The sequence below is a fragment of the Sarcophilus harrisii genome, chromosome 2 (assembly GCF_902635505.1).
Source record: "Sarcophilus harrisii chromosome 2, mSarHar1.11, whole genome shotgun sequence".
In the NCBI taxonomy this organism is placed as follows: Eukaryota; Metazoa; Chordata; class Mammalia; order Dasyuromorphia; family Dasyuridae; genus Sarcophilus; species Sarcophilus harrisii.
Genome location: NC_045427.1, coordinates 5,180,355 through 5,204,104, shown reverse-complemented (window position 1 = coordinate 5,204,104; position 23,750 = coordinate 5,180,355). Strand labels below are relative to the sequence as shown.

Sequence of the window (23,750 nt, the reverse complement as noted above, 5' to 3'; positions counted from 1 at the left end):
AGAGCCATGCAGGTCATTTATGTGGGGACCAAAGTCGAGCTATTTGCCACTCTTCACCATTTCTCCGTTGTTTTACACAGTGAGTCAGGCCCTTGAGGAGCTCTAATATTCAGTAAACATTTGCTCTACAAAAGGCAGTGACATCTGGTGGTCAGGGCACTGGATTTGAATTAGGACTTGGGTCAGGCTCTTGGGTCTGTTACTTCTTCGGGGCTCTCATCTCTAAATGGCTTGCTACAGTTTATGTGGAATCCTCTCCCCTTCTAGTTCTAGAACCACAAATCATGATTTTGCCACTGTTCTTGGATGGACTGTGTTGATATACTCTCCTATTGCCCTATTTACCATCCATTAACTTTCTGCCCAAAATGGCCCTCCCCGGCTATCATTTCTGTCCAAAATACCCCACCCTGGCTATCATTTCACTGTGTGTTGTTTCCTCCATCAGAATATGAACTTGATCAGGATAGGGAATTTCTTTAGTTTCATAATTGTTTCTCTGAAACACACAAACACACACACATATTAGTAAAGGTTCAAGTAATTTTGATTTCCATGGACCTCAGTTTCCTCTTCTCTAAAATGGGGGCCTTCAGGGATATTCCCAGTTCTCACTCCCCAAAGTGAAGTTGAGCCCAGTGCTGACCTTTAAAGAAATGAAGCAGGATCTGAGGATCTCAGGATATGTACCAAATTTTATTTCATTTTACACTCAAAACTTCTGTACAAAAGGAGCAAGGGCAGGCCAGGAAGGGTGACAGTTTCTGAAAAGAGGAAATGAGAACCCCGGGCCAGGTCTCGGGGAGGGGGGGCAGTCCTGTGTAGACACACAGCTGGCACACGACCTTCCGGAGGGTCTGGCTCCTAAAGAGCAAACTCCCACTTACATCAGGTCAAATAGAGCACAAATTCAGAACAGGCCAGTCCAAGCCATTTTCCAAAAGGAAGTCAATGGCCGACAGCTGAGACTATTCTCCCCACTCCCTAAGGAGCGGGCCAGCGGTCCTCCCTTAAACACGGCTCTAGTTTTTCTGGGCAAGGGCAGAGGAGGGGAGGAAGATGGAACTATTTTTCTTCCAACTCTAAGACTTTTCAAGCTCCAGATTACTCTCACCTTGAGGTCGTGGGCAAAGCTGGCGGTGGTGGGTGAGGGTGGAGATGGAAAGTTGTATCAATGGGAATCTAAAAGTTCTTGGGTCAGAACCCTGACATCCTGGTCCTTAATCTCTCATTTCTCTGGAGGCCCAGGCTGTTTGAGGCTGGGAGGGGTATGGGTCTGAATTCAGAAAACTCATTTTGAATCTGTTCCTTATCCCCTACAGGACCTTCAGCCACTTCCCTTCTCTGAGACTCCTTCCTCCTCTGCAAAAGGAGGCAATGGACAAGGTGGTCCCCGGCATCTTTATGTCTCTTCCACTACTTGGCCCTATGGTGGCTGATGGGGGACAGGTGTTCTCCGTAGCTCACCCACAAGCATGAGTTTGTCAGGTCTCCTGATGTCCGAGGCCCCATGGGGGACTCAAGCAGCTCCTAACCGTCAGGCCACAGAGAGTGGCTACGCTGGCCATCACTCACGTCCACGCCCTTCAAGGACCCCAGATGGTGGTTGTTTTCATGTATCCTAACAGGTCCAGAGGTCAGGGTTCACGCTCTCATTTTCCTGAATTAATTGTGTTATGATTGTCCCGGCTAACAGGAAGGGCTTGGGCCCTTCTACTTCTAAGCGCCTTGGGATTTATTTGTGGCTCTTGGGAGTGGGCTCGCTTGGACAGCTGCTGTCTTCTGACCCAGGATGCCAGAACCACGTCCCCCTTGTGATCTGGCACCTGAGTCTGGCAAACATTCTTGAGCTGGTTCTGTCTGATTTTATCATTGTGGACTTTGGCGAAGGCACAGATGGTAATGGAGGCAGAAGACCTTGACTTCCTTGGAACCTCATTTCCTCATCTGTGAAATGGGGTGGGACTGGTCTGGATGGACTCTGAGAACTCCCGGTCTCGGACGCACGGTCCCGGCCCATCTCCTCGCAATCTGTGCGAATCTGGGCAAGACCTACTCACTTTTGTGTGTAAAGCGGGCCTGTGTTTGTGGCGCGGGCTGAGGGAGCTGCTTTCTTTCTCTCACAGCTGCGGCCCAGCTCTAAAGTCAGCAGGTTTCTGACGTAAAAAAAAAAGGCAGTGGGAGGGGAGGGACAGCAGGGTCTCAAAATTTCTTGACAGGATGGATGATGGGTCCAAGTAACTAAAATGAAATTTCATGGGGCAGATTTCAAGTCTTCCCCTTAGGTTAAAAAACCAACAAACAAAAAAACTTCATAGGAACAGGATGGAGGGAGAATTGACTAGAAAAATAGGGATGGGCGAGAGGGGGGGAGTTGGGATCCATGGATGGAAGCTCAATCTGGCCCAACATGAAGGTGAGTTGGCTTGGACCCAGAGCTGAGGTGGCCGGCAGGGCCTGAACGTCAGAGGCCCGGCATCCAGGCCTCTGCTGGCCTCTTGTGTTTGATCCATTTTAGATGAGCTGGATTGGCTCCGGGGAGGACAACAGGGTGGATCCCAGATCCAGGTAGATCTTGGGAGTCCTAGGGGATTTCCCCTGCTGTGGAGGGAAGCCTAATCATAAGATACCCTATGTAGAGCTGTCCAGGACCTTGGATTTCACCAAAACCATTTTCCTTATTTTGTGGACTTGCCCTGGGTCACACAATTACAAGGGCCTGTCCAGTTCTTCCCGACTCTAGGCCCAGAGCTCTGTCTCCTGCACCGTCCAGAAGCTGCTTTGGAGCACATGGGGTGGGGGTGGGGGGCATGGTGGCCATCTTGGAGTCAGGTCCGATCTGCGGGGACTGAACGTCTTTCCTTGCAGGGCGCTTCCAGGAGGCCGCTCGTCGGGGGTTCCCATTTTGGGGGGAGCGGGCCCAGATCTCTGAGCTCTGGGCCATTACTGTCCAGTCTTTAGGATGACCATGTGGAGGGTGGGTGGGTGAGGGGCTGGACGGGGTGATCGTTCACAGCCAGAGGCATCCGTGTCCTGCTCAGCCCAAGGGCTGACGTCAAAGAAAACTGACTGGGACGTTTCCATGGGGAGAATCGGGACCACAAAATGAGCCCACAGCAGGGATCTAGTCAAGCAGAACGGTCCCTCCTGGCTCTCCCGCCCCTTCCTATCACATCAATAATCAAAGGTTATCTAAATGCAATAAATAATCTGAGCTCACGTTGAGGGGCTCGAATGCTTGTTAAAACACTTGACAAATATCATCTCCTTTACTCTGCCCCAGGACCCTGCAAAGTAGGTGCTGCTATTATCCCCATTTTACAGATGAGGAAAATGAGTCTGAAAGAGTAAAGGGACTTCCCAAGCTACTGTGTGTGAGGAGGGAGTCGCAGCCATGCTTTCTGACTTGAGTCCGGCTCCCCATCTGCCCCAGACGCGGCCTCTTATTTTGCTCTTTCAAGTCTCATGATGCTGGGGAGCAGCGGGCTGGGGACCGGACTGGGAGCCAGGATCTGTGCTCTAGCTCTGCCCCAGAATGATCTGGGCAGGTCCCATTCCCCTTCTTTGTGCCTCAGTTTCCTCATCAGTAAAAGGGAGAAAGTTCAGCAAAATGTTCTGTTCTACCTCCTTGAGTCCCATGTGATTCTCTTTGCGCCACCTTCCTGGATGATGCTCATGGGGCCCTGCTGGACCCTCCGTCCTCCAGGAAAGTTTGGCCAGATGGGTCCTTGAGGCAGGAAGGAGGGCTCAGACACCGGGGGAGACTTCTAGGGGGAGACTGAGAGTCAGAAGCATTTCCTGATCACGACGCTCTGATTAAAGCTGAAGAATCTGCAATGATCCGGGACCCTCAGCTTGCTGCTTCCCTAAACCTTGGCGAATGGAGGGCTGAGAGTTCCTCTGGCTCCTCAGATTTGAGTAGGAGAAACCGGGGATGCACAGAGCTCCTGAAGGAGCTGCCCTGGAGGTGAACTTCCCTGCCTCTGGGCAGCCGTCAGAGAAGATGGAGCTCAAGGTCCAGAGGGCTCAGCTCGGGCTTCTGAGGGGGGGGCTGGTAAGGGGTTCCCTCTTCCCTTGAGCTCTGGGATGCTGCTTGAGAGAGACAGAAGGAAATCCATCCTGCAAGTGAGGAGATCGCTGAGGCGAGGCTGCCTCCAGGTCAGAGGCCGCCGCACACGTGTGTGGCCTCTGGAGAAGGTGCCATGATACTCCCCAGCTCTGTGGCCTCCACAGCCCCCTTATTATTTTTATTTAATTTTTTAAAAGCGTTTAGAGCAAATTTAGTTCCCGTCTGGGGAGAAGACGGCCTCGCTTTCAGCCCAGCTGAGACGGGAACGAGGCCGGCCGAGCTTCTGGAGCTCGGTTTCTCCCCCAGGGCCGGGGTGCTGGGAAGGAAGGGCTGCCCCAGGCAGGGAGGGACCCCACAGCCGAGGGGCCAGTGAAGGGAGCTCTGAGCCCCCCGCACAAAGCCTCACTTCTCCCGGCTGGGGGGGGGCTTGTCTGCCTGAAGGTTGAGGGGAGGGCTGTGGAGGAAATTGATGTCTCACTACGGGCTGTGAGATTCAGTCAGGTTAGGGCCCGAGAGCCATACATCTCAGTGACAGGAAGGAAATGGTTATGTAAATACACAAGTATTAACATAAATCTGTATTAAATTATGTAAACATATACATCTTCTGAGGTCAGGGCCCCGCGGGATCCTGGGTGCACAGGGGCCCTACTGGAGCATGGCTCGGATCTGCTTGGAGGTCGACTCATCGTTCAGGTGCTTCGTGGTGAACCTGGGGGGGGGAAGCAGCGGGCAGGAGGTCAGCTCCGGCCCGGCCCAGCTGGTACCAGTTCTCGGCGCCACCGGGAGGGGCCCCGCGGGCACCTGCCCCAGCCCTGCCATCGTCCAGATGGGGAAACTGAGGACCAGGAAGGTCAGCGTGTGCAGGACACACAGGGGGTGGGATCCCCGCCGCTCTGACTCCTGGGATTTCCCCAAGTTCTCAAACATTTCTGCAGATGTACCAAGATCTGCACCTGCCTCTTTGCGCTGTGCCCTCACTCTCCTTCTCCCGCCCCACCGCGGCCCCCTCTCCTGGGGTTCTTGGACTGGCAAGTCTTGCGCAGTGGAGCCTGGATAACCCCAAAGAGGCCAAGGGCCGTGCCCAGAGTCACCCAACGGTCGCAGGTGGACCTTGAAGTCGGGCCATGCCCCCTGCACGGCTCGAACACTTGTCTAGACTAAGGGTGGCTTCCTATGCCAGCCAAGCACCTGTAACGCAAATCAGAGCAGGACTCCCTTCTGTGCCTCAGCTTCTTTGTTTGTAAAATGAGAAAAGCGTGGCGCTCTAAAGCTTAGGAAGCACTTGGCCAGTGCAGACAAGGGAACCGGCCCCGAACCAGCCCCCTAACCCCTGGGCCTTCAGGAAGCCCCTCGCCTCCCGGGCCCCAGGGCAGGTGGGGCCTACAAAGGTGAGACCTCCTTCTCTCAGGGGCCTGTGTTCCGACAGGGGATGCAGGGACCGGCCCGTCTGGGAGCCAATCCGCCGTTAACCAAGGCGAGGGCGCTCAGCAGGGAGCAGGCCCATAAGCCTTCCCGCTGGCTGGCCAGGCCGCCCTCCGCTGGCCTTCTGCTGACAGGGACCGCGGGCCGGACCGCCTTGGGCCGGAAACTCCCAGCGAGTTGTTTAAGAAGCGGGAGGTTCCCGGGGGCGCTTCTGCCCCTCCCCCACCCCCACGGCCAGAGGAAGAGCCTCCTTCGCTCTGACACGTGTCCCCGGCCCAGGCCGCTGCTCCGGGACACGGGCCTCGGCCCCCCCCTTACCTGAGGGCGTTCAGGAGGCCTTCCACGCTGTCCGGGGGCTGCTCCTTCAGCACCTTGATGCAGCCTTTCATCTGGGGGGGGGAGACGCCGGTCAGCGCCCGCCGGCGCCCGGGGGGGGGCGGGGGGCTGCCGTCGGGGCCTGCTTTCCCAACAAGCCCCCCCCCCCACCTGGACCTTTACCCGATTCTAAGGGTTTACCCCCCTGCAATCCCGTGACTAGAGCGCCACCTGGTGGCCACAGGCAGCGCTGCTGAACAGCGGCTGCCACCTGGAGGCCCCGGCGCCCCTCCCCCCTCAGCGAGAACTGCTTCCAGGGCCCGCTCCTCCCTAACACCAGGGTTAAGGGTCACGGCCCAGGATTCCCTGGGCGGGCAGCGGAGGAGACGAGGATGGCCGTGGAAAGCTCTGAGGGGAAGAGCACGTTTGCATGAGGGTCCCGGGGCACAGGGGAAAGGGGCAGCGGGGAGGGCAGGAGGAGAGCCGCGGGCCGGGCGCTCTGCAGTTCCAGGCCCCTTCCCTCTCTGTGCTTCTGTGAAGGGCGGAGTCCGAGCGAGGACCGAGGACGGGCCGGCCTTTCTCCCCCCTCCCCTCCCCCACCCCCCGGACATGGCGGGTCTCGGAGGCAGAGCCCAGAAAATGCCTCGTTTGCGCATCTCGGGCTCGGGGACGCCCCGCCCACCCCGACAGCGCCACGGGGGCCGTGGCTCAAGCCCCGCCCCCTTACGTCGATCTTGGACGTCTTGCAGAAAGCGCCCACGGGGTGCACGTGGTCGTAGAGGATGATGACGCCCACCATGACGCGCATGCAGAACAGAAGCGTCTCTTCGCTGGTGAAGCGGCTCCGGTACTCTCTGGGACACAGGGAGGCGCCGTCAGCCCCCGCTCTGCGTCAGCCCCGCTCTGCTGCGCCCCGAAGCCCGGGGGTCTGAGCGTCCCCCTCCCTCACGGGAGTGATCCCATCTGGGGCCACCAGGGGGCGCTGAGCGAAGGTCACGTCCGCCCTGAGCGGCTGACCCGGAAGGACCCTCCCCCCGCCCCCGGGCGGCAGGCCCTTCCTCCGGGCCCGGCCTGCACCCGCCCCTCGGGCTCGCAGAGAGAACTGTACGGGAATCCCCCACAGGAGACAGAGTCACAAGCACCGATAACCCGGCTCCGAGAGAAAGCAAGCGGGAGAAGCGGCCCGGAAGTCCCCGTCCCACAGCGGCCGCTTGGCCGGGCCCGGGTCTCCCGCCGTCCCCCCACGCCCCCCTCGCCGGGCATCCCCCGGAAGGGAGCTCTGGGCCTCCAGTCTGGCCCTCCCCCTCGCCCGCCGGTCACAGACACCCGCAGCGCCCCCCCGGCGGCCGCCCTGACTCACGGGGTCTCCAGCATGACTTTGCACACGCTTATCATGGTGCTGAGGCAGTCCGTCGTGTTTTCGATGGGCAGCGTCTTGTTCTAGGGAGAGGAGGCCAGAGTCGGCCGTCCCTGAGCGCCGCCCGGCGTGCCCCGCCGTGCCCCTCCCCCGGCCGTGCCCCCCGCCGTGCCCCTCCCCGGCCGCCCCCTCCCCCCCTCGAGGCAGAGTAGGTGGTGGCGTTGCTCAGGGTCTTGAGCATGGGCGTGGCTTCCGCGTAGAAGAGCGACATGCGGTTGGCCATCTCGTTGTTGACCTCGTTCTCGATGTCTAGCTGATGGGGGAAGAGGGTTTGTGAAGCGGGGCCGGCCTTGGCCCCCAGGCGGGCGGCGGAGAGCGCCCTCGGGGTGGTCGGCGCTGCGCTGCCGGGCTCCGGCCTGACCATCCCGCCTTTGGGAAACTACCCCGGGGGCTTCTGGTCCCGAGCCCGAGACCGGCGGAACCAGCCACTGTCCACAGTCGGCGCCGCCCTGCCCCCCCACGCCCCAGCCGGCCCCCTCCCCAGTCCCCAGCTCAGTGGTTCCTGGCTCTGCTGCGCCCGACGCGCAGTAACCCCCGAGTCTCCCTCTCCCCACCTCTTCCCCCTGACGCGGCCAGCATCCTCCCTCCGCTTTGCTCCCTAACGGGCCGGTCCTTCCAAAGCTGCGAAGTCACGGGCTCAGAGCACTAAGTCCGACAAAGCCTCTTCTTCGAGGGCTCCGGTGGCTCTTGGGTAAAACATGGATTTAAGCCTGGCTTTGAGCGCCCCCCCCCCCTGAAAACGCTCCTCAACCCGCTCTCACAGTGCGTTTCACACTAGCCTCCTAGAAACTGCATATTGGAGCCTAACTAGTCGGCGAGCTCCCTGCTCGCTTCAGTCGTATTTCCATGGGGGCCCCGTCCAAGGACGGGGTGCTCTCTCGCCTCACATCAACCCGCTGAAATCTTTCTTCACCGTCAGTTTCTAACATCTCTATAAGTGTCCCTTGGCTCTCCCCGGTTGGAAGGAACTGCCCCTTCTCCTGGGGCCTTGTGTGGCAGGCATCTGTAGGTGCCTCATGTGCCCTTTGTGCGCCCCGTGATCTTCCTGCCGCCAGCACAGACCTACTTGTGTTGTTACACGGGGTAATTCTCTAATGAATGTTTTTCAAGGGCCGACTGATGCATCGTTGTGGAGTCACAGATTAACCTCTTTTGGAAAGTGGTTGGGAATTATGCTGACCATTAATAAGATGCCCAACCCTTACACCCATAGATTGTGCTGCTAGACGTCATTCAACAGAAATCAAGGAAAAGAAGAGCCTAATATAGGCCAAGATATCTATGTCGGCAATTTTTGTGGTGTCAGAGAGATAGAAAAAACAGAGATGCCCCTTGATTGGGCAGTTGGGGTAGTGAAGGAAAGGGAAGGTTGCCAGGCTCTAAGAAAAGAGGTGGAGGATGAATGTTGAGAAGCGTGAAAAGAGCGACAGGAGCTGAATTCAGGTGAACGAAGCAGAACCAGAAAAATCATTCAGGGGATGGTCCCGGCTGGGCCAACAGGAAGAACAACCAACCCACAGTCAGTGCTGTTGTGAGAGGGCACTTGGCCCCAGCGAAGAGGCACAAGGAAGCACCTTCCCTGGGTGGGGGAGCTGTGGGGTGAGGAGGACACGCAACACGAGTCTCCTTTACAACCTGTTTGCTAGATTTTTTGCATTGTTTTTTCTTCCTTCATTTATAACTCTTTATGGTAAGGGCTAGCTTCTTTCTTCAAGGGGGAATGTGAATACGGATAATACAGAGATAAGAGACATCTACAACATTTTAGTTAAGAAGTTGTCTTTAAGTAGAATGGCCCCCATTTTTCTTCCAACAACCCTCTCCTCAAAGAGCACACTCACGGCAGCCCACAGCCTGAGCCTGCTTACGTGCATGTTGTTGATCCGGTTGCGGCTTATTGTCCGCCTGTAGTAGCTGAAGTCATTTTGTATTGCGGGGTTTCTCATCTGGAAGGAGACAGAAGACAAACGTTGGCCATTCCCATAGGGGGGCTTCCTCATTTGCCGGCCCCTGTAGCTGTTGCTGACATTTGTGATTCAAGAAAGGGCCAGATTTCAGTTAGAGGATGGAAAGAAAGCTGGAATCAGGCTTGTGTCCATCTTCTGGCCTCCCTGATCTCAAGCCCAAGGAGGATCTACAAGGGTAGCCCGGGAGCCCCTCTCACCTTGAGCTCATCAAAGCGAAGGGTGAAGTGGAGGATCTCGGCGAACTCCTTGGCCAGAGCCTGTTCTCGCTCCAGGTGCTGGGTGGGTGTGTAGGGAGGGCATGTCAGGCACTCCAGAAGGTTCTGCAGAGCTTTCTCTGAAAGGCAAAGCCATGAGCACGCCCCAGATCTCTTATCTGACCCATCAGCCCTCGGCTCAGGGGGAAGAGAAAGGGATTTGAAGCCAGAGGATGTAGACTTGCCCCGGCCCTTCTACCTTCTGCGGTGGAGCCTTAGGAAACAGTCCGCCCCTTCCTGAGGGTTTCTTTCCACATGAAGGGCTTGAAGCCCGTCCTTCTGAGCCTTCATCCTGTGTCTCTATGTAAGAGGTAACCCAATTTATATGTCTCTCCATGAGCTTGTAGAAGGGGCTGAGAGTGAGAGGAGTGTGTGTGTGGGTGGGAAGGATCCTCACTTTAACCCTCTGGGCCCCTTCCAAAAAGGGGACAATAAATCTTATACCATTGACCCCCCAAAGCAGTTGTTGGGCTCCCAAAGGAAAATGTGTATAAAGCAGGAAGTGTAATATAGATGGAAGATACCATTAGAAGAATATCAAAGCATCAAAGTGAGATTAAAAAAAAGAAAATAGATAAGTAAAATGGAATATTTACCGAGCCGGATGGAAAATTCATAGAATCTCTTCAGTCGGACAACGAGTGGACATACTGCATTCCACGCCTTTTCTTGCAGCTGGATGTCATTGGGATTTTGGATTGCCTGCAACGGAGAAATCATGGGATGTCATGGATAAAGACATGGCCTCTGAACCAGAAAGTTCAAGTACTGTCCTAGAAGCCTACTGGGTGTGTGACCTGGAAAAGTCACATAATCTCCCCTCAGATCCAAGTCATGGAGAAGAGGAGACCTACTTTGGTGGAGGCAGTTTCCTCATTGGAAAAGAGTTCCCTACAGCATGAAATCTTCCTTACTCCATCAGAGGCATGGGAATTAGTAGCTTCATTCAAATGATGGAAAAACTTATGTCTCTTATATTCTGTGTTCTTAAGTTCTACGGCCTGGGCCTCCCTGACTCTCAGAGGAGCCAGTGCTTCCCCTTCAAATGACTTTTTATTGCCTTTGTAGGTATTTTTGCACTTACTCAAGGGCACATGTGCTATTTCCCCCCAAAGAATGCAAACTGCTTGAGGGCAGGGGCCACTTTCTCTGTGCCTGTATCTTCTGCACCCAAGAGGGCCTGAGACCTAATAGATGCCCAATCAATCACTTTATTAAGTGCTTACTATGTGTCAGGCCCTATGCTATAAATGCCTATTGATGAATGAATGACTGAATGAATGCTGGGCAGACACTGAGCTGAGTACTGAGGATCCCAAACCCCCAAATAAGAGGTTCCCGCTCCCAGTGAGCTTCCTGGGAGGGCGCAGCATGTATCTATGGAAATAAACCCAGTGTTATTTAGGGAGGGGACATGGGCAAAGTGGACCCATGGGGCCTATGTAGGCCATTGGGGAAACCAAAGGAACTTCCTGGGAGACTTAACAGCTGAGGAGGAAACTGAAGGCACAGAATGATTGAGAGCCAGGGAGAAGGAAAGAGTACGCTCGAGGAATAGGGGACATCTGGATCAGGGCAGAGGCTGGAGATGGAAGTCCGAGTGTGGGGAATAGTAACCAAAGTCTCTTTGGCTGGAAGGGGAGAGATCAGAAACTTGGCTGCTGAGGAGGCTGGACTGGGGTGTCGAGGGCCCTGGATGGCAACCTGAGAAAATGACCTTTATTTTATCCTTAGATAATAGAAGGAGGATGGGTTCGGGCAGCATGGGGCAGAAGGAAGAGGGGATTTCTATTGAGAAGACCTTGACTGGCATCTGGGCACTGCTGCTTGATACCCAAGTGACCTCTGGTCTCATCCACAAAACAGGGAGCTGGGAGCAGCTGACAGCTCAGGTCTCTTCTAGCTCTAAAGCTCTGACCCTGGGATGATCTGAGGGGGAAAGACCTGGAGGGAAACAGTGTCAGCCCCATCCGGGATACGGGGTCAGCAAGAGCAGCGGCCATGGCTAGAAGAGGAAGGACTAGCTAGGAACCAGGCTTATCATCACATGTTTGCTTTCCTTAAAGGGTTGCCTGGTTAATGACTGGGCAAGCGGGAGCTGGAACACTAAATCATTATGTGAGAGGCGGATGTCGAACCCCGAGTGTGTATGTCTGGACGTGGGGCTATGGGCTGGATACAATGTCTGGTTGGATGAATTTCCTCAAATAAAAGGGACCATTCATACATTGGCTTAAATGCACATTACCTCCCCTGTTCTTTCCAGGATTCTAGGAAATGCTGCAGTGATGACTTCATACCCTGCCTCTCCAGCCCACCCCCCGGTGCTCCCCCCCACCGTCGTCAGGACAATATTATCGTTGGCCCGGCTCACTCACGTCACGGATCTCCTGGCCAGCGCCTTTGTAAGCCTGCAAGTCTGTGAGAATGCTCTCCGAGTCCTGGAGCACGGCGCTGACCTGGTTCCAGATCTCTCTCTCACCCTCCGTGGGCTGAGCATCTAAGCAACGTGGGAAACAGGACAGACACGGGGCATCAGAGCAGGAAGGACACGGCATCAGGGCAGGATGGACACCCAGGGCATCAGAACAGGACAGACACAGGGCATCAGAGCAAGAAGGACACGGTATCAGAGTAGGATGGACACCCAGGGCATCAGAACAGGACAGACACAGAGCATCAGAACAGGAAGGACACAGGGCATCAGACTAGGAAGGACACAGGGCATCAGACTAGGAAGGACACAGGGCATCAGAGCAAGATGGACACCGAGGCCTTCAGAGCAGGACAGACACAGGGCATCAGAGCAGGAAGGACACAGAGCATTGGAACAGGACGGACACAGGGAATCAGAATAGGAAGGACACGGGGCATTAGAACAGGACAGAAACAGGGCATCAGAGCAGGAAGGACACAGGGCATTGGAACAAGATGGACACAGGGAATCAGCTTTTCGCTGTTTTATGAAGAAAAGTGCTTTCAGTCCCCCTTGGGCCAGTATCATTAGCATGAGAACAGGGGCTCCTCGTGCTTCTAGATTTTGCCTTTTGAAGGAGTTTAGACTAAACTCACGAGGACCAGAAACTGGCCCAGAAACTGGAATTTTTTCATTCAAGTCAACAAACTTCTTTAAGTAAATACCTGCTGTGTTCATGGCCCTCTGTTGAGCCTTTGGAGACACAGATGTGAAAACCTCAAGTGTCACCTGCCAGGAACATAAACTTTAATGGGGGGGGTAGACTAAATTAACGCCAGAATCATTGACCGAGTGTCTACCATGTACGGGACTTTGATCGAGACTACCTTCCTGCCTTGGCTTACCAATTTTGTGGTCATAGACAAAGTCACTGAAGCCCCCTCGGGCAACTTTCCAATTAAACAACAAACATTTGCAGAGAGCCCAGCACACCCTGGGGACTCTGCCAGGAGCTCGGGATACAAAGGCAAAAACCAGGCTCTGTAGTTACAGATGAGGAATTATGGGAGTTTCCAAATGCATTCAGGAAATGCCCAACCTGGGTGATACCCCAGACCTAAGACTTCTCCAGTCACTAGAAATGGTCAATCCCCATCTTTTAAAGCACCTACTCTATGGCAAGCACTGTTTTAGCCAACAGGGATGAGAAGAAAGGCAAAGGAGAGTCAATCAATAAACAGTTGTTAAGCATCTACTATACAGACAGACAGATATACATACATACAGACAACCAGATATAAGTACAGACATATATATATATATCTACACGATCTATATATTCTATATACTCAATAATATAGAGAGTGGTACCACTCTCAGGAAGCTCATGTTCTGTCTATTGGGGAAGAAAAGATGCAAATAAGTACATCTGAAGCAGCTACAGAGAGGAGACAAGCACCAGAGGAAAGGAACTCACATTAAGGGGCAACTTGAAGAAAACCAGTGTATCCAGGAGGTGGAGACAGGGAGGGAGAGAATGCAATCCTGAGGGAGGGGCAGGGCTAATGCCCGGAGTCTGTGGGGGCACTAGCAGAAGGCAGGCTGTGTCACTGGATGGCAGAGTGTGGCGGGGAGGGCAGTGGAAGGCGTAAGAACATGAGAAAGCTGAAATAATGGAAGGTCTGAAAGGTTCTGAATGGAAAACGGGATTTCACGTTTGATTCTGGAAGTGACGGAAAGCCCTGGAGTTTGTTTATCTGGGAGGTGACGCGGTCAGGCGTGTTTAGGAGGACGGATTGGAGTTGGGAGCTCTTGGGGTAGGCAGACCTCCCCAGCAGCTCCTGCATTGGTCCAGGTGATAGAGGAGAGAGGGATGGTTACAGGGACACCCCAGAGATGCTGCTCAGGTAGAAATGAGAGAACTGGGTAACTGATGGGAGATGAAGGGAGAGAGAGGAGCTGAGAAAGACGTCCAGCTCATGAGGCTGAGTGACTAGGAGAAGGGCAGTGCTTACAACAGGAGATTAAAAAGGGGAAAATACTGTTCTTCTCCCACCCTCCCCAAGAACAGGAAGAGGAACGACGTCTGCAAACTCTGGACTGACGTGCTGACTTCATCCGTGGGCAAATTCTAGAAGGGATCGTTAGAGATGGTTGGGCGACATTTTGAAAAGGAAGTGGATGGAGGCTGCCATTTTTGCAACTTATTCAGGTCCACTTGGCCCAGACATTATAATATACCATGGGTGGTTTTTAATAGGAATTTTAATAGGATTTATAGGAAGGTGGCAATAGAGAGAATCAGCAGAATGTTAGCTATATTTGAGGATCGATGAAGGGACTTGGCCAATGGCACACGGTGTCAGAATGGGAAGTGAGCTACGTCTGTGACCCATCTGGTATTTGCTCTGTAATTTGTGGGCCTGTATTTCTTCTAGCGATGGCCTCTTTCCCACTCTCCTTTAATGCCAGACTTCTACAACTCCAGTGATTTCCAGTAATTTCAGGGTCATTCTCAAAGAGGGTCCCATCGGGCCGGAGATCCTGCTACCTTTCCAAGGAAGGGGTTAAGGTCCCTGGGATTTACCCAAGCAATTTCAGAAACCAGTTCTTTCTGCGGCCCGAGGAAGCAGCCCCTGCGGGCCCTGACGTGGGGGTGATTTACACACCTGTTCTGGACCCGGAAAGTCGAGCGCATTACAGTGCACCCCTGCCCTCTGACCTTCCTGACCTCCATCTGCGGGCTGGTCTCGGAGTGCCCCGTGTTAGGAATCCAACACATGCGGGATTTGTTGAGCGAGGAGCCTCGGGCGGGAACGATGAGCTTTTCATCAGAAGGATTTAGCTCCATTTGGGAGGATTTTGCCCCCAAGTGATGGCGAGTAGCAACTGTCAGCATGTCGATAAGAGTCCAGTTTCATGTTCCAGCTGGCCCCTTTCAGCGGGGAATGGAGCCCCTTCATCCCGGGGGGATGACAAGCATTCCTCCTGTCAGCAGAGCCGGGGAAAGGTACCACCGGGCCTGGCTCCCCAGGAATGCTTTTGTTGGAGGGATCAGATGGCCGCCCGCAAGCGGGGCCTCCAGGAAGGGGATTGGGCCTGAAGAGCGCACTGGGGATCCTAGGACAGCCGGAGCCCTGTGTGGCCTCTCCCCGGCCCAGAGAGCCACCCCTAGAAACTGGCCAAAGCAGCTCCGGGGCCGGTGGGAGGAAGCTATGCTTTTAAAGGGCAAGACACCATTTGTTCTGCAGCCTCTCCGGCCCTCTGAGCACGGGCTGACTTTGGCCCCGAGATCTGGGCTGCTCAGGGCCCAGGGGCTGCTGCATAAACACCACTGGGCCAAACCAAGAGAGGCCGGAGAAGAGCCTTCCTGGCTCCATCCATCGCAGCGGTGCCTTTTCTTCTTCTTCAGGATAAACCGATGGACATAAATTAGAAGCCATGATTCACATTGGAAGCTGTAAAGTGGTAACGATTTATAGGAAGGCATTAACAGCCCGGAGGCAGGAGGAGGGACATCACATGGAGAGATAAGTTTGAAAGCCCATGTTTGACTTGGCTGCCTGGCCCTTTCCATGGGGACAGCATCATCCCTCGGCCTTCAGTAATCAGGGCCACAGCCTGGGTTCTGAGGCTGGGAGGCCCTAGAACAATGGGTGAGACAGAAATGGGGAACAGCACCCTCTGTTTCCATTGTTCCTCCCCCCCCCCAGCAGTCTCACTCACTCTTCTTTCTCAAGTCTGGGGCTCACCAGCTGCTTCCCTACTCGAGAACTTCAGCTTCAATTTTAACGATTCAACCATCATGAATTAAATCCATTGAAATTATTAACTAACAGACAAATCATTGATTAAATTAATTGAAAATAAGGCATTGTTGCTACAAAAACAAAAAATGAGCCTTCCCTCCTTGAACTCAAAGTGCATGTTTTTTAATGGGAAGGAGATGCGATCTAGAGCTTTCCTGTCCAGCTTTTACCTTCTAGCTGTGTGCTCTTTCGCAGACTAATTCCTCCCCTCGTTTCTGGGTTTTTGTACAAGGAGCTCCTACCTTTTGGCTCTAGTCCCTTCACACTTCTGCCCCTTGGAGCACCTGACTTCTTTCATAGGCTCAGGACTTTAAACTCAGCCTTTAAGATGACCCATCGCTTTGTTATCCATGAGGAAAATGAGGCAGACAAAAACCAAGAGACTTGCCTAACTTAATACTTGAGGCATTATTGGGTCTGAGGTCTTCCCAATTGCAAGTCCAGTGTTCTAACCACTGGAGCACACGGACCGATTTTCAAGGCCTCCCTTAGGTGCCTCCCCTTCCAGTCCTTCCTAATGCCCTCAAGGATTAATATTGCCTCCCTGGGATTATCTTGTGGTCTCCCCACACCCCATAAGTAAAGTGATGGACAGAAGCTCCTTGAGGGGGGGATTTCATAGCTCCAAACGTGTCTTCCCTCACCCAACCTTCTCTGCCCTGACAGCCCCCATCCTTGTTCAGATTGCATCATTTCTCTCCTCTCTCCTACAAGGGTCTCCTCATTGGTCCCGCCAGACCCCCAGTCTCTCTCTACCTCACTCATCTACCACTGGGATATCCCCTAAGTTCAATTCTGAGGACCCTATCTCCAGCTGAAGAAGCCTCTGTGGCTCCCTATGGCCGTGGGTTCAGATGCTGCTCTTGATCCTGGAGTGTAACGGCCCCCATAACTGGACCCTAACTTTCTCAGCACGTTATTCCCCCTTGCCCCTCTATGTGCCAGCACACTGGGGGCTCCTGCTTTTCACTGTCCATTTGGCAGGCCTGAAATTCTGTCCTCCTCACCACTGGCTCTTAGACTTGCACATCACAGCTCTGGCCCCAGAACCCAACTATATATAGGTCCCTCTATGGTCCCCTACTTGTGGAGCCCCCCACCTAGACCAACATGGCCAGTGTGTATTTTATTCCCTGATTGTGCCTCCCTGGTAGAATAAACCTCCCTGAGGGCAGGGGCTGCCTCTCCTATTTCCCTCCCCTTTGCAGATCACCCTCCCACCTGGACCTCATGGAATTGGATTTAGGGGTCCTGCCTGGACTCCTCTCCCCCCCCCCCAGAGCCTTCTAGAGACAAAGTATCTGAGGTGAAAGCTGGGCTGAGGAGGGAAATGGAACAAAATAGCAGCATTTATACACCCCAATAGGCTCAAATCTGGGTCATTAGTGGAAAGTGGAGCCTTCCTCTCCCAGGTCAAATGACAAGAAGAAGGGGAGGGGGCTCGTGCATAGAGCTGGGAACCCTTGGGCTAACAAAGGACTTAGCCCTGAAATACTTTCCCCTCCTCAATTATAGTCCTTCACCTCAGGTCAATTATATTTCATCACTGACTTCAAAGGGAAGGCTGATTTCGGAGCTTATTTGCTCTTTGTAAAACAGAAGTCGAAGGTACCAAATAGGGGGAAGTGTTCCCCCCACCCTTGGCCCTTCCAGAAACACTGCCTGGGCCCAGGGAGCAGAGGCCATGAGGGGGGGTGTCTTTCCCGAATTGTTCCTGCTTTCTTTCATCTTGTTGATGGCCTCCCTCAGAGAAAGGCAATTTCCACTGCCAAAATATGAAAGTCTCGGCTCCCAGACTCCCTCCAGCCTTGCTGAAGTACTGGTTCAAACAAGTCTTTTGCCTTGGGGCGGGGGACACTGATTCAATCTGACAGTGCAGGCCTCGGTAACAAACTAACAGGGCACCAGAGCAAAAGCTGAACCAGTCAGCCCGGGCGTAATTAAGAGTTGGGGGTTGGAGGATCACGGCTCACGGGCCCCGAGCTGAGGGGGGCTTGGGGGCCTGGGCACCTCACCTGTAGGGTGAGGAAACTGAGACTCGGGAATTTGTGAGCATCAGAGCGGGTCTTCCCACTCACCACGGCTGCCTCCAGACCTAGAGCCTTTCCCAGACCTCTCTGGGAGGTAAGAACACAGAGGCTCAGAGAAGGGCGGCCCAGTACGAGGTGTCCAAGGCGGCCCTCAGATCCAGCCCTTTCCTAGCCCGTGCTCCCGAGCAAGTCCTTGTCTCCATCTGGGGCCATTTTCCTCCTTCTGAAAGCAAGGGGAAGGGATCTGATGATCTCTTGGTCCTTCTGAGACCAGATCCTCCTGCCTTCCTCCATCGGACCCACAAGGTGACTAAGGTTAGACCTCCCTGCATTAAACACGTGATGCTTATACAGATTTTAATTTTATATGTTCCGATGAAAATAGGAGTAAGGCTGGTGCGGAGGAAGAAGTGTGTTTTTAGAAAAAAAGACTTGGGTCTATTAGCCGTGTGCTGGGGCCACGTCATCTCCCCTCCGCTCACCTTCCTTCCCTTCTCTTTTGAATAGGGACAACTTACTCACACCACAGCCTCACAGGCTGGTTGTGGGGGATGAGATTTATAGAGCTAAAAGGGCTCTGGGATGGCAGCCACTTTCAGGCCTGCTTGCCTGGTGCCCGGGAAACAAACACCAATGAAGTGACAGTCAGTCACTGACTCCCAGATTCCTGTGACTCGTTTTCCCGACACTGACGCTCCTAAGGTCGTAACTGCACTCCCTCAGCCGGTCACCCTGAGCGCACAGTCCCCCAAACCCCTCAGAATCCACAAGGCGCAGAGACAGGGCCAGAAATCCCTGTGGGGGCCGGTGCCTCCAGACTGGATGGGGCCAGCTGGGCAGCCATCGCCCCGAAGGCGTTTGCTCCCCCAAACCACTTCTCTTATGTGGCACAGACTTCCTAGGACTTCCACATGGACAGGGACCATCCCCAGTCGCTTGTTACATATATAGAGAGATAGATATGTGGATAGAGAGATAGATGTAGATAAATATAAATATATAGATTTATAAAATATTACATATATACACATATACATATACACATATAAACACACGTGTACAAATACAAGTATGTATACATGTACATATATACACATAAATTCATATACACATATACCTATGTGCACATGCATATGTAAATACACACAATTGTAATGTAAATAAAAATGATATTGTCATAACACATAATTATAAATAATATATGACAAATATAAATGTAATTTTTTATTAATGCATATTGGCATATATATAGAAATAGATACCTATATGTAATGTATATAAATATAAAAAAAACCGGCTTTTTTCCCCCGCATAATTGCATATGCTTTTTTTGCGCCGGTTTTCATTTCCTTCTAAAATTGGGGGGGGTTTGGGTTGTGGTTTTATGCGGTTGTTTGGTCATTTCCCGGGAATTCATGCCAGAGTGTGCAAATTGTGGTGGGGGGAAAGATGCCCTGTAGGAGTTTTTTGGGTGCCAGAATGACCGTACCCATTTTTAAAAAAAAACGAGGTTTTTTTTCGAAGGCTAAATATAGTAGGGCCCGGGGTGGCGGAGTAATGAAGGAAGAGATGCGATAATTTTGCCCACAATTTAAATTTTAAGGAAATTTGTAAAAAATAAAATAAAAGGGGGAAAATGAGTTTAATGGAGAAAATGCCTAAGTGGTTTTTTTAAAGAAGAATCCAATATTGGCCCTTGATGTTAACAAAATAATTCCCTTTTAATAAAATATAACCTGAAACCCGATTTGGAGAAAGAAATTTTATCCAGAAAATGAATTGGAAAAATAATAAATTAAATGGGGTAAAATAATTTATAATTGGTTTGATTTGAAAAGGTTTAAAAATTTATAAAACCGGTATTAAATTTTGGAATAATTAAATTTGCGGATATTTCCCTTTTTTGCGAAATTTGCAACGGATGTTTTGGTGGCTTTCATAAAACAAGAAGATTTTTTGAGGGAAGGTTGGCCCTTTGTTTTTTGTTTAGTTTTTTGCCCCGTTTTTGATGTTTGGATAAAGCGCGAATTTTAAATAGGCCGGGTAAAGTAGATTTTTGCTTTTTTTTGAATGTAGCAACTTATGAATTTTTTGCCCCAATTGTTTTTTGTTTACCTTTTATTTTGAGTTTTAAGATAATTTATGTTTTTTTTGTTTAGGGTTTTGCTTATTTTTGAAGATTAGATTTCGAGGAGGATAACCCGCGGTAGAGGGCCGGAGGGGAACTTTTATTTCCCGGAAGACGGGTTAGGGTGACCGTGTTAGGGATAAAGCGGACCCTTTTGGCGCGGGGCGGGGGGGGCCAAATGGGGGATTGTTGAATTTTCCAAAATGGGTGGGGGAAGCCTTTCGGAGGATTGAGAAGATTGTTCCGGGTTTGGGATGGGGCGGTTTGGCGGGGAAAAAAGTGCTGCTAACAATTAAAATTTAAAACATTAAAAGAGTTTTGCGTTTTGGGGCGGAGGGAGAACGGTGGCCCCCGGGGCCCTTGTGGGAAAGCGGTGACGGGTGGGCCAGTGGTTTGCATTGGTAAAATGGTAGGGTGGCCCCTTGGAAAAGGGAAATGTTTAATTTTAGGGAGCGGGTTTGGAACGGATGGGGAGGAGCCGGCCGGGAACCCGGGGAGGGGGGGCGGGTTATTTTTGGTTTGTTTTTGCAGGGAGGGGAGCGGAAAAGGGATTTTAATGGGGTTTTTTGGGCTTTTCCCCTGGGGCTGGAGGAAGTGGTGGCAAAGCCTGTTTGGAAATGGGAAAAAGTGGGGTGGGTTTTGCAAAGTTTTTGCTTTTGTTTTAAAAAAGCGGTTTTTAAAACAAGCTTTTATGCCCTTTTAAATAGTTAATTAAAGGGCCCGGTTGTTGGATTTGTGCTAAGGTTTGGCCCCGGGTAAGTTGTGAGGGAGTGATGTTTTTTTATTTTACGCTGAGGAAGGAAGAATGTTTTGCAAATTGGTTACCCAAAATATATGGGTCCCGTGGATATATGAAAGAAGGAAGACCTCGGGATGGGGAAGGGTTGGGGTGCTTGGGGGAGGTGAAGGGAAAAGTATTTAAGTGACAGGGGTTGGGATCCAGTTTAGGAATGTTACCCTTTCTGTTTTCTGTTTTTTTTCCGCTGAGGAGGTTGGGGAGAGTAAGGATTGCTTAGGGTCACAAGCAGGAAGGAAAGTAAATTTGAGTTGTTTTCCCATGAGTCCAAATCAAGAGTTTTTTTAGATTCCCGGGGGATTAAAAGAAAAAACCCTGCCCCGGAAGTTATGTTTATTTTGAAGAAATGGTTATGGGATTAATTATAATTTTAAATTTAAGGATGAAATATTTTGTTTTTATATGAAGAAACTAAATGGGGTTTCCCTTATTCCCATTGAGTGAGGGGTTGTCCAAGGTCCGATTTTTCCCTCCCAAGTACCCTTTATAAAATACAGACTTTTTGAAGTATTTTATGTTGTCTTTCCGGGTCCCTCAACAGGTAGCCCCCCTTCCCTGCCAAAGAACCTTGTATTTGACCACTTTGCATTTCTCTTTATTCTCTTCACATTTGTCCTGTGTATACTGAAATAGAGTATTTGTCTTTATTAAAATAGAATGTAATTATTTATTTTTTTGGATGGGGCCAAAGGTGGTTGTCTTTTGGAAGTGGTTATCCCGGCTTAGTATTGATTCGTGAGGGAAATGGAGTGTATGAGGTGGCCCTGGAGATTAATGCCAAAAGAATTGTGGACTTAGTGACTTTCTGGGTCTGTATTCTCCCTGTGAAATGGAAGATAAAGCTTGGTACCATGTCCTGTAGGTAAGCAGGTCAAGGACCCACTGACCCTTTAGAAAAGTTGGTTGTTGCAGGGCTTTTACATCATGGCTGTAAACCACTTGGGGAAAGACAATATTGTGGGTTTGGAAGGCCCTGGACAAACTTTCCCAATGCCCAAGGCCCTCCTGAGGGAGAAAAATGTGAAGAGGGTTTGGGTGGGATGGAGACAAGCTCCGGACCAGATTGAGTTTAATTATAATTTTAAACTTTGCAATTCCCCAAGATGAGGGGAAATATTTTTTTCAATGAAGAAGCTGAGGTTCAGAGCCCTCTCAGTTCCCCATCCATGAAGTGAAAGGTTCTGTCCAAGGTCCTGATTACTTGGTCGATAACCAGTGTAAAATGGGGGAGGGGGTTTGGGGGGTTGGGGGAGTTTGGTTTTTTTTGTTCTGTAAGTGGTTAGGTTTTGCCGAGGGTATTTGAAATTTTTTGTAGTGTTTAGTTAAGGTTTGAGTGTTTTTGGCCATTTAATCAGATTATAATTATTATGGGATTTTTTCTTTTCTTTTTCTTTTTATTTTTTTTTCTTTTTTCTTTTTCTTTTTTTTCCTTTTTTTTTTTTACTTTCTTTTTCCTTCCTTTTTCATTTTTTTTTTCTTTTTTTTTTTCTTTCTTTCTTTTTTTTTCCTTTTCCTTTTCCCCTTTTTTTTTTCCCTCCTTTTTCCCCGGGGCTTGGTAAGGAAGGGAAAATGAAGTCCCAGTTGGAATTTGTGGGGTGGAATTTGGTGTTTTGTGGAAGGGGGGGGGGTTTAAGGGATTTTGGGTAAGGGTTTAGAAATTTTTTTGGGAAGGTGTTGTTTTGGAGGGTTTTGGGAAGGGGTTTTTGGGTTTTGGGTGGTTTAAAAAATAAAGGGGGCGAAAGTTTTTGGGTTTCGGTGGAAAGGACCCAAAATGGGTTAAAGGGCCCGGAAATTTGTTGGTGGGGTTTTTTAAAAAAGGGCCGCATTTCGGGCAAAAAAGGGTTTGGAAAGTAGGGACCCCCGGTGGGGAGGGTTTGGGGTAGCCTTTGGATTGGGATTTGGGGGGAGTTGTTGGTTGAGTTGGAAATTGGACCAGGGGGAAGACGGGAGTGGGAAAAAGGTGGGGCCAGAAAATGGAATAAATCCAGTTAAAGTGTGTGATGTGGGGCATTTTTGTTTGTTTTTTTTGTGTGAATAAAAGGAAATGGAAATTTTCCGAATTTTGCCAAGAAAAACCCAAAGGGCCCAAAGGGGTATGGGATTGGAAAAAACGGAGATTTGGAAGGGTTGTGTTTGAGTTTAATGTTATTTGGGAAAGGAGATGCCTTTGCTCCTGTCCCGGGACCAAGTCCCAGGGTCCCCGGTGGACCCAATTTTTGTGGGGGGGGGTGGTTATAGTTTAAAGAAGCCCGCCCAGAGGGGATAAAGCCCGGGGGGGGTGAGGGGGGGAGTTTTTGACCCCGGTTTTTTTAAATGCCTGGCCTGGTTAAAATGTTTAACCTAGTTGAGGTTGGTTTTTAAGTAGAAATAATTCCATATGTCATTAATGGGGCCCCGGGGTTTTATAAAGCCTTTGTGCAATGTTTTTTGCCAAAATGGGGTGGAGGGCCCCTGCGGGCCGTTTGGAAAGGGCCCCGGTGGTGGGCGTTAAGTTTTAGGGGGGCTTTTTATTGGCGGGACCCGGACCCGGGTGGAGTGGGAAATTTGGGAAAAATGGGTTTATGTTTGTGGGTTAGGAATGTTTAAGGGGAAGGGTTTACGGTTTTTGGCCCAAGGCCCGGTGGGGGGGGGGGGGGGGGGGGGGGGGGGGAAGAAGGGGGGGGGGGAAGGGGGGGGGGGGGGGAAGGGGGGGAAGGGAGGGGGGGGGGGGGGGAAGGGGGGGGGGGGGGGGGGGGGGGGGGGGGGAGGGGGGGGGGGGGGGGGGGGGGGGGGGGGGGGGGGGGGGGGAAGGGTTGGGGGGGAAAAGGGATAAGGGAAGGAAAAAAAGGGGGGAAGGGGAAGAAGGGGAAACGGGAGTGTGGGGCGGTAAAATTTGGGGGGGTTATTGATGGGGAAGAAATGGTTTTAAGGGCGGGGAGGATTTTTTTGGGGCGTTTTTTTTTTTTGGGGCTGGTTTTGTTTTGATGGTAAAGAGGGATTGGGCAGAGGGGGAGTGTTGTGGGTGGGGGTTTAGGGTTTTTAATTTAAAGGGGGCCCCCGGCGAGGGGGTGGATTTGGGTTGAGGGTGTTTTGTTTTTTGGGGTTTGATGTTTGGAGAGGGGAAATTTTTGTTTTTGGTTTAAAG

General features: G+C 51.7%; 2 protein-coding genes across 2 annotated transcripts in view; both read right to left on the bottom strand.

The window, feature by feature from the left end:
- Positions 1-2,944, bottom strand: part of LOC116420942 (basic proline-rich protein-like) — a 31,420-nt gene extending 28,476 nt beyond the window's left edge. Inside the window, exon 1 of the mRNA XM_031949188.1 lies at positions 2,767-2,944. Coding sequence (XP_031805048.1) covers positions 2,767-2,944 — 178 coding nt within the window. The remainder of the gene's footprint in view (positions 1-2,766) is intronic.
- On the bottom strand, positions 670-12,394 carry CYRIA (CYFIP related Rac1 interactor A). Its single transcript, XM_031949611.1, has 9 exons — positions 11,826-12,394; positions 10,044-10,149; positions 9,391-9,527; positions 9,095-9,172; positions 7,365-7,479; positions 7,170-7,251; positions 6,537-6,663; positions 5,813-5,883; positions 670-4,781 (listed from the first exon to the last, which is right to left on the bottom strand). Exons 1-9 carry the CDS (start codon positions 12,003-12,005, stop codon positions 4,718-4,720), a joined length of 960 nt encoding a protein of 319 aa, XP_031805471.1. The 5' UTR covers positions 12,006-12,394; the 3' UTR covers positions 670-4,717.
- Between the last annotated feature and the right edge of the window lie 11,356 nt (positions 12,395-23,750).

What these genes read in the sequence shown, in the direction of transcription:
- CYRIA (XM_031949611.1), bottom strand. Translation starts at nt 12,005, where the DNA reads ATGCCGTGTCCTTCCTGCTCTGATGCCCCGTGTCTGTCCTGTTTCCCA. An exon ending in CTGGCCAGGAGATCCGTGAC is followed by an intron (nt 10,150 to 11,825) that starts GTGAGTGAGCCG and finishes TCTCCGTTGCAG; the next exon opens with GCAATCCAAAATCCCAATGA. An exon ending in AAAGTCATGCTGGAGACCCC is followed by an intron (nt 6,664 to 7,169) that starts GTGAGTCAGGGC and finishes CCTGTGTCCCAG; the next exon opens with AGAGTACCGGAGCCGCTTCA.